Source organism: Seriola lalandi, unplaced genomic scaffold (assembly GCF_002814215.2).
Source record: "Seriola lalandi dorsalis isolate HSWRI2012SDOR001 ecotype SW California unplaced genomic scaffold, Sedor1 jcf7180002054778, whole genome shotgun sequence".
Classification (NCBI taxonomy): domain Eukaryota; kingdom Metazoa; phylum Chordata; class Actinopteri; order Carangiformes; family Carangidae; genus Seriola; species Seriola lalandi.
Window position 1 is genome coordinate 23580 of NW_019525331.1, and position 10329 is coordinate 33908.

The window sequence follows — 10329 nt, forward strand, 5'->3', positions numbered from 1 at the left end:
GGTGGGGGTGGGGGGGGGACCGGGACCTCCAGAGTCCATTAGACTATGAATGAGGCTGGGGGGCGGCTGACGGCGTGGTACGACACCTCTCTGTATCTGCTCTCCACTGCTGCCGCTGCAGCTCGTAATAAATGAACGTTGTGATAAATGTGTAAATCATTTTCTCCAGATGTAAGATAATGAAACATTTCACCTTCAGTCACAAGAATGATTTTCATTTCATGACGTTCAGTTCCCAGACACACGCCCAAAGGTCCGCCTCAAAGGTCGACCCCAAAGGTCCGCCCCAAAACTCTGCCTCAAAACTCCCGAGCGACGAGACACTTTTCTTCTCCACTTCCATCTGATTTTTAACGCACAACAGAGAGACACCAGCAGTCACCACTGCATGGCTGTACTACTACTGTATTCCTGATGTTTCCAGCTGTTTTCCAACTCATCTGCTCCTGATTATAAGTTATTATATCATGAACTTGAGGATTTCCAGCTTTTCTTTGCCATGTGACAGAAAATTCATCTCGGAGCTTCTTTTTAAAAACTCATCAGCCGTCCATCAACACAAGATTAATCAGCAGCTACTTTCATCATCAATCAATCATTTTATTCATTTTTCAAACACAAATAGTGAAAAATGTCAAATATTGTGATTCCTGCTTTTACTTTGTCACATGATCATTAAACCATTAGTTTTGTGTTTTTAGACTTTGGCTGGAAGAAAACATGGAGATGGAAGTCGACGCCGGCTGATACTTTATACTGCGATATTTCCCGCCACATCACGTGTGTAGACATTTCAATGTAAAACACGGGTTGTTTTACAGGCTGTAGGTCAGGAACATCAACAGCTGTTGTAACATCTGTAATGTTAAGGCAGTAAACATCTTCACACACAGTCAGGTGAAACTCAGCTGCAGAGTGAAGTAGAACATGTGTGTGAATAAAAGCTTCACACGCAGAGCTGAACATGTTTAACCATCACACCGCCGTGCGACCCGTCCGATACGAGTCAGGAGAACAACGGGAAGTTTAAAGAGCTGTTTGGATTATCGCTGTCAGGGTTAAACCCCGTATGTGAAAGTGCACTAATAATCTGAGGATGTAATCAGTGCAGTCTGCTGAGGTAACAGACGCTCCGATTAGAGCCAGCGCTTAATCACACTGAATTAGACACGCAGAGGAAAACACCCAGTTTATTCTTTGTGCTTCAAACTGCAGCCTGGATACCAACACACACACACACACACACACACACACACACACACACACTCAGATAACTGATGATCAACAGCTGAACTGACCCGTTCACTTAGAGCAGCAGAATAACAAACACACGTTACACAACAGCTCCAGCAGCGAAGCGTGATTGGTTCAGATTTTAGCAGGTGAGTCCTCAGGTGAGTCGTGGTTGCACAGTCACTGATCTGTTTCTCTTGACGGTTTTTCACCATTAGGTTCGATAGTAATGTTCTCACTATTCAAACTGACTTTAGGTCTTAAAGCTCCGACATGTTTGAAACGTGAAGATTAATCTGCTGTTTCACCGTCTCTGAAAACACGAGCCGTTTAGTCGACGCTGCAGTTTTTCTGAAAACCTCCTCGGGACAAAACAGGAGCACAAACATCTTTAATTAATGAAAACAGGAGGTAATTAAAGAAAAAATGCTGCACTGACGGGCCGAGGTTCCCTCCACCTCCACCTCCACCTCCACCCTCCTCTGGCTTTTAATCAAAGTAAACAAAGAGGAATGAGCAGCAGCCGTGTTGAAGTAGAAAACAAAAAGTCCTCCTGCCCACAGCCTGAATGAGAGCAGCAACAATGGCTGCTTATCCGACCCCCCCACCACAGAGAGAAAAGGAGCCGCGCTCCAGCGGAGAGGACGAGAGACAGAGCTTCAGAATGACGGAAACAGGAAGCCACAAGCCAATCAATAACTTCTAACTGATCGACATCTACCACAGCATTAGCGACGCGCCGATCGATCGGTTTCCAGATCTGATATCGATGTTCGTCACCTGGCAGGACGGAAGTGAACGTCACGTGTTTAAAAACTATGACTGTAATCAGATTACTTTATCCGACTGTTCTGTTTCTAAACCAAAAACACAAAAGCTAAAGTGAAAGTTACGTAATAAACTGTTCGTCTGCTCTCAGGTCAGCTAATAACGTAGCATGTCTAGCTAACATCTCGCTACCTACAGTAGTAATCCACTGTTAATCCCAGGACAAGAGTTAGCGTACTTACTATCAATAAGCTTCCTATCTCATATTACACTTATTTGTAAGTTGTATATTTTTGTATGAAGGTGCTTTTCTCTGCTGCTGTTTTATTGCGGAGCTAACGTTGATTAGCTAGCTAAAGCTAATGAGTGCTAACGACAGTTGACATTTGTGTTAAATCTACATTTGCTGATTATAAATGAGAAGCTGCTGCTGTTTACTTCTGTCTGAAATCAAAGGAGTCATTGTTTCAAAAATAACTATGAATATTAAAGGTAAATCTAAAATGTACATGAGCCTTTTCTCCTCCGTTAGCAGCGAAATGTTAAAGTTACCTATGAGTTGAACTGAATACAAACTTTAAAACAACTTTTAAACTGCAGCGTCTGTGTTCTCCATCATATAAAACCCAGAATACACTCAAAACAAATGAATGCTCTTCTTTACTTTCTTTAATTTATCATCACATCCACATCGAAGTGGCTTTATGTTTTTTGTTTAAGCTTGTTTTATAATTAAAAGTATCTGCTAATAGGTTTTTAATCTGATATCAACACAGTATCTGTAAAATACTGATGCTTTATTATATCATATGAACAGAATGAATTTGAGAAACATGTAACTTTAGCTGAATGTCACGTTTCATTCACATCCAGAGCTTCACGGCTAATGATGCTAACGGAGGGAGAAGCAGCAGAGAGCTGCCAGCGCTGGTGTTCTGCCATGTTGGAGACCTGCAGGTCCTTTCTGTGTTTGCCAGGCAGGATAATGAGCCCAAACAGGTCATTAAGGAAGAATTCACCACACACTGACAGTCTTTCCTCTGGAGGAAAAAAAACAAGCAAATCCAGCGTGTGAAAGCAGAGCAGGTTCCTCCGCTCTGAGCTTCTCCTGTTTCTGAAACCAGAGATCAAAGATCTGTGATTCCTGAAACACAGTTTACATCAGAGGAGCTGCCAGAAGCTGAAGCTGTGAGATAACAGGCTTTACACTCAGTCTGTCATATGCAAATTCAGACCCGGACTTCACACAACACGCTCTAAAACAAGCCGACTGCTGAGCTACTGAGAATTTCACACACACGTTTGGAAAAGGTTTAAATCAATTTCCACATTTCAGATTTCTGTGAAAGATGTTCCTGCTACAAGAACCTAAAAGCCTCTAAATATAATAAATATACTTAAAGTTCAAATAATGAGTAGTCTCTTTAACGAGTAATTTCAGAATAATATAAATCAAATTATTGAAATATAAAAAGGTCTGTATTACAGCTGGGTAGTTTGTGAACTTCATCCAGGGATCAATAAAGTCTTAATGATCATAATTTATTTGTTGATCATATTTTTATGATTAATCTGAATCTGTAAAGTAACTAAAGTTATTTTAGTTTTATGTTAGTTTGGAAGTATAAAGCAGCATAAAATGAAACATAACTATTTCTTAAATAAACTATTTAAGTAAAGAAGGAAACATCCTTGTTGCTACAAAGCCAGAAAAAAATCACATCATCATTTTTATATTTATTTAAATGAAAATTAAATGTAAAAATGAACATTGCCACTTAAACAGACTCGTATCACAATATCTGTCAAATTGACTGAAGTATGATTGTTTTACTTAACGTGTCGTGTCATATCGCGTCGCGTGCGTCACGTTGTATTGCGTCGTTTCATATCGCATCGTATGGTTTCGCGTCACGTCGTATTGTGTCGCGTCGTTTCGCGCCGCATCGTATCGTTTCGCGTCGCGTCACGTCGTATATTATCGCGTCTTACGTTTCGCGTCACGTCACGTCGTATCGTTTCGCGTCACGTCGTATCGTTTCGCGTCGCGTCACGTCGTATATTATCGCGTCTTACGTTTTGCGTCACGTCACGTCGTATCGTTTCGCGTCGCGTCACGTCGTATCGTTTCGCGTCGCGTCACGTCGTATCGGCGGGTTTGGTCACAAGTTGTGTACAAATATTTATTTGAGGTAAGGAATTTAATTCATAATAAAACACTCACACCTCTGGAACAGCCTCAGAATATTTACCTACTGAGGATTTGGGAAATAATTTCAGACTGAACAATAATTATTCTCATGTTTGATGATGAACATGATGAAAGGACCTATTTTACCTGACAGCACCTGCATCATCACTGAACCATCACCCACATCCTGACGGTCACAGATCTCATGTCTGTGTTTAACCTGGAACTCAGTGTTTGGATGATAATGTTAATTATGTCATTATCAGATATTTGGTGTTGGAGGTTCAATCCCCGGGTGGTGCTTAATGACTCTTTTTGTTTTCCATATGGAGATGAGTCTCATCCTCCAGCAGGCTGAGAGCATTAATGAGCTCACATGGTGGTAATAAGATGATTATCACACTAATCGCCATGAAAACCAGCAGCAGCAGCACAGATCACATCTGAGGAGACACTCGTTTCACTGGGTTTGTCTCCAACATCTGAAGCTTCACAACCGCTGCCTGTTTCATGTCCACGTCTCCAATCAAACACATAGTGTTTTAAAATCCCTCATCTCAATGAGCTGCAGCACAGATTTCTCCGTTTCATCACCGTAACAACAGTTTGTCGTAACTTGGACGTTTGTGTGATCGATATTTACAAGAGGGAAACTGGTCATCACAGGAACTCCATCAGAACCTGACTGGTACTGTTACATTTAAAACCCAAACCCGACTCCCAGTATGAACGTGTGCTGCTGAGTGGTGTCTGGGACAAAAATAGTTCGTTAAACATAAACAGTTCACCTTCTTTTTAAATATTTAAAAGGTTCTTAAGGATTCGTAACAGCTAATGCTAAAGGATAGAAAATAAACTTTACTTTTAATGACTTTAATCAGGATGTTTGGACTTTCAGGGCTGAGCTGCAGCTCGTTTAGTCCCTCTGTGAAACCACTACGTTAGCTAAAGAAAGCTAATGTGATGTTAGCTTATGTGAGCTAATTCAATGTTAGTCAATGTAACACTGGCTAAAGTAAGCTAATGTGATGTTAGCTATAGAAAGCTGATGTAACGGTAGATGAAGTAACCTAATGTAACGTTAGCTTATGTGAGCTAATGCAGTGTTAGCTAATGTAACGTTAGCTAAAGAAAGCTAATGCAATGTTAGCTAATGTAACATTGGCTAAAGTAAGCTAATGTAAAGTTAGCTCATCAGCTAAAGTGGAGACAGAGCTTCAACAGGATCAATGTAGATGATTAGTGATTCTCCAGCTTTAACATGAATGAATATGTTCGTCATTAAGACTGAATCACACTAATGACTCTAATGATGAGAAGAAAGATCACGAGTCGTTAGAGTTCACGCAGCTGTTGCGAGCGACAGTGATAAAGACGGTGGCTTGGTGTTGACAGTAAAAGAGATTTTTCCTCCCTAACTTTTATAATTTCATAAACATTCTTATTAACGTAAAGTAAACACACGTGTAGTTATAAGTTCAATCTAATATGTTCTGACATTATTCAGCGGCGCTCATTTATTGTCGTTGGACGGAGACACTGGATCCTTCATCAAAGATGAAATGAGCAGAAATCTGAAACTAACGACCTGACGACTGTATTTAACCACCAGTCACTCAGACGGGACAGCAGCCTGTTCTTCTTGGATTATGGGTTTTGGTGGAATAATACGAAACAAATCCTGGCGTGATCATTTTAAAAAAACAACAATTATTCTACATTCAACATCTCTGTTTCCCCTCGGTCTGTTTTCACAATATGAATCCACCAGCGCTGCTGATATCACAGAGGAAATTGGAAACTGACGCATCAGATAAAACCGAACACGGACTGAGAGTGTGAGAGAGGCTTCAACCGAAACAAACAAAGGATGAAGAAAGAAAATCAAGAACAATGATATTATGATGTTTTAGAAGCTGGTCTGGAACCTGAAGCTCAGTCCGGTTTTCTAAAGCCTGTGTTCACGTCACACTGACCTGGATCTCTTTGAGTTGGCTCAGGCTCACCTGTTACTGGCCCTGCAGGTGTGCACTGACACATGGTGCACCTGGGGCCTGTAGGGCCCCCCCTGGACACCTGGCCCCCGGGGGGACCCTGCCTTGATGTCGCTGTGGACTCGGTCGGTGGTTGGAATCAAGTGAATTCTACTGTAACTGCAACATCGTGTCGGAGTCCAACAATAAGAGACGTTTTCTTTTATTTGACTCAGTTATTATTTGAAAAGTTATTCATCCACTAATGAATTAAAAGTATAAAGTCACTGAGTCTGTTTCCTGTCACAGTGAATGAGTCTTTGTTGGACACTAACACATCTGAAGGACATTGTCCAGGTGTGTGACTCTCTCCTTTAAATGGTGTGTGAGTTATTTCCGTGTCCCTGCTGGAGCCTGCAGGAACTCCTCCGTCGTGAAGCTTCAGTTTGTCGAGCTGATGATTCAGCTGGAGGACGGAGGTTGTGCTGCTGTTCAACGGTACAACAGACGGAGAGCTGTTCCTAATATTACGCCCAACCATTTAAATGAGTGAGGGCAGAGTGAACAGTAGAACCTCCGTGAAGCAGGACTCATCACAGGAGAGGTAATAACCTGAACACTGATCGATAGATTCATTGTTCATGGAAGCAGCTCTTCAGGTTCAGTGTGTTCAGGTTCTTTCTTTTTTGTCCCAGGACCCCTCAAATCTACACTGGACCCCCCGATGGGTCCTGATCCTCATGTTGAGAACCTCTGCTCTGAGTGTATGAGCGACATTTTATTATTTCATTACATTTCATAAACTACACCACCAGCTCTCCTGCACCTGAACTCAACACCCCTGAACACAACACACCTGAACACAACACACCTGAACACAACACACCTGAACACAACACCCCTGAACTCAACACACCTGAACTCAACACCCCTGAACACAACACCCCTGAACACAACACCCCTGAACACAGCACCCCTGAACACAACACACCTGAACACCCCTGAACACAACACACCTGAACACAACACCCCTGAACTCAACACACCTGAACACAACACCCCTGAACACAACACCCCTGAACACAACACCCCTGAACACAACACCCCTGAACACAACACCCCTGAACACAACACACCTGAACACAACACACCTGAACACAACACCCCTGAACACAGCACCCCTGAACACAACACACCTGAACACAACACACCTGAACACAACACACCTGAACACAACACACCTGAACACAACACAGCACCTGGTCAGTTTGAAATCAGATCAGTGGAAATTAAATGAACAGGTTTAATTAAAATCAGATTACTTTCCAGCCAGGAAATATTAATGATCTTCACTGATCAACTGATCAATAATATCAGCTGAAACATTACAAGTAGATTTTCCTCTCCTACATGTCCTCAGGTCAAAACACAGCAGCGAACTGAGGCTTTTATTGTCTCAGTAAACAAACTACACTGAACCAGTGTGATCAGAAACCCAGCAGCAGAACCTCTGAGCCGCAGGACGTCACACCTGTGCAGGTGAAGCTAAAGCAGCTGTTCAGAGAGGAAGAGCAGCTGAGCTCCTCCTCCTCACAGGGTGTTTCTGGTGTTTGTGTTGGCAGGCCTCAGTGTGTGTGTGTGTGTGTGTGTGTGTGTGAGGCTCAGTGATGCTGACAGACATGCAGGGACTCACTGAGGCTGCAGCCGACTGACCCACTTTCTGCGGGACACAACGAGCTGCTGGCTGCCTCTCTAACCGACCTGCGGTGCCACAGCGCGTCCGTGTCTCCACTCCACCGACTCCCGCTCTCACATCCACCCGCCGCCTCTCACAGAACCTCAGTATTGAACTCGAATCGATCTGATCGGATCTGTTCTGTCCAAACAAAGCCACAGACCGCCGCTGCCTCACATGACATCAGACAGGCGGCAGCCGCGGCTCAGTATTAACCCGAAAACAGAGCTCCTTACCTGGACAAAGCAGAGCAGGCAGAGCGCGGGGAGCAGCGGGGAAAGCATGGTGTCTGTCGGTCACACGGTTTCACGGAGCTCCGGGTTCTTCCTCTCGGGCTGCGGCGCATCCAAACAATGGCGATTTTTCTGCTGCATCGGAGCGCGATGCTCCCGCTCAGTCTGCGCTCAGTTTCCGCTCCGCAGCTCTAACTGCACACCGCCATCATCATCTTCATCAGCACTGTTACCATCATCATCGTCGTCGTCACCATCAGCCGAACGGACCGCAGCTCGAACCGGACCCGCTGTGATTCAGAGGAAGCAGGCCGGGCTCCGGGGTCCATGCCGCGGCCTGGAGACGAGCAGGAGGTCGGTGTCGGTCAGCGGTGATGAAGCTGCTGCTGCTGCTGCTGCGCGGCGTCGCCCCGCCCTGCGCTCCGGAGGCTGCATGGAGACACACACGGGTCCTCCCCCTCCCCCCCACTGCTCCTGCTCCTCTTCATCTTCATCTTCATCACCATTACAGCATGTGCTCTGTGAACCGACCACAGAACCAGAACCCAACAGGATCAACTGATCAATGAATCAATAATCAATGGCAACAATTCTGACGTCATAAACTCACTGATAGCAGCTGCTCACATGAGAGTATTTTCCGATTCCTCAGTTTTCTGTGACAGTGAACTCACCACCATCTTTGTGTCTGAGGAAGAATGGCGGGAGCAATCGATTGATTATTAAAGAGAATACCTGTCAGATGTATTGATCTCCTCTGATGGATTAATGAAACCTCACTGAGGGTTTCTGTCTGTCCATCATCAACACTTCCTGTCTTCAAACTGGATCTGGACTCTGAGTCCCTCTAAAGACCAGATCCAGATCCTGGAGGATGAGGACCTGATACTGATACCTGATCAGTGATCAATGACAGAAACACAGTGGAAACTTCTGTTCTCACCTTTAACTACAGGTGTGGATGTTTATGTGGAGCCTTTCAAAACAAAAGTTGGAACGTGTTTCACAATAAAAGCATAAACTCTCTAATGTGCAGCACAGCAACAGAAACATGTGGAGTTTTACATTTCACTGAGAGACATCATGTGACGTCTGCACACGTGTCACATGATCAACTTACAGCAGCTTCTCTCTCTTTAGTTACTGTGACTGAAACATGATAAAATATTATATTTACAAAATACACGATTTATCTTTAAATCATTTAAACTTTGCATCAATTATTTTTTTTACTACGATTCTCTGAAAGCAGAAAATAATTATATATTAGTATAGAGTTGAATTATATTTTAATTTATTTTAATTTCAGTTCTAGGAAACGTCTCGTCTGTATATATTATATTTAATTTATATTTATGAAACACCATGAAGTCAAAGGAAACAATATCAGAGTTTTAAGATCCACAGTTTAATATTCAATATAAATCATTTTAATAATCCAAATAATCAGAGTGAAAAACACATGAAATTATCACATGACACAACAGTCACATGTTGGTCTGATCTGGAGGACACCTGATCATGTGATCAGTTCACCTGATGTCAGCTGGTTCTCAGGTGTTTCTGCTCCTACTACACTGATGAATATTAATGAATAATGTGGAAGTGTTTATTAACTGTGGATGTGTCTGTTTGTCTTCTGACTCTTTACTTCCTGTGGTTTGGACTGAGGTATTGACAGGATATAGATTATTGTTATTATTTATGTTTATAATTTAACAACAGGAGTGAATACAGTGATTATTGACCTTTTTGTTCCTTTGTCCACATCCTGTCTCTGTCTCCTGTTACTGGTTCTTCTTGGACACGAGTTCAGATTGTGGTTTTTATTGATTATTGTCGTCATGGTGACGTCAGTCGTCTGATATTGTTGGTGTATTGTCTTTGCTTTGTGTCCTATCACAGCTGCGCTCATGTGTTCATGAGTGTGTGACGCCCCCTGCTGGTCGCAGCTGTTCACTGCAGCTGGATCAGAGAAACAGCAGGACGCCTCCTGTAGGGGGAGACAAGACTCCTGATGTTACTGTTGTCTGACAACAACACTGATGCATTGTGGGTAGGGAAGTATGGATTGACAAAAGAATTTCTGATATAATATTTGTCATTAACAAACATCTGTCCTGGTGTTTTAGAGCAGGTGTTACAAATCACATTCATACAAACAGCTCCCAGCTAACTCATAACTCTGAGTGAGTG

General features: G+C 43.0%; 2 protein-coding genes across 2 annotated transcripts in view; both read right to left on the reverse strand.

Annotated features, from left to right (window-relative positions):
- The window catches only part of LOC111669173 (receptor-type tyrosine-protein phosphatase O-like), a gene marked incomplete at its 3' end in the record, with an annotated part of 32033 nt that extends 23482 nt beyond the window's left edge, over nt 1-8551 (reverse strand). The window contains exon 1 of the mRNA XM_087179070.1: nt 8137-8551. Within this exon, the coding sequence (XP_087035196.1) occupies nt 8137-8184 (48 nt within the window). The remainder of the gene's footprint in view (nt 1-8136) is intronic.
- A 971-nt stretch (nt 8552-9522) lies between these two features.
- Nucleotides 9523-10329, reverse strand: part of cradd (CARD and death domain containing adaptor protein) — a 9469-nt gene continuing 8662 nt past the window's right edge. The window contains exon 3 of the transcript XR_002761778.2: nt 9523-10126. The gene's annotated coding sequence lies outside the window, so the exon portion shown is untranslated. The remainder of the gene's footprint in view (nt 10127-10329) is intronic.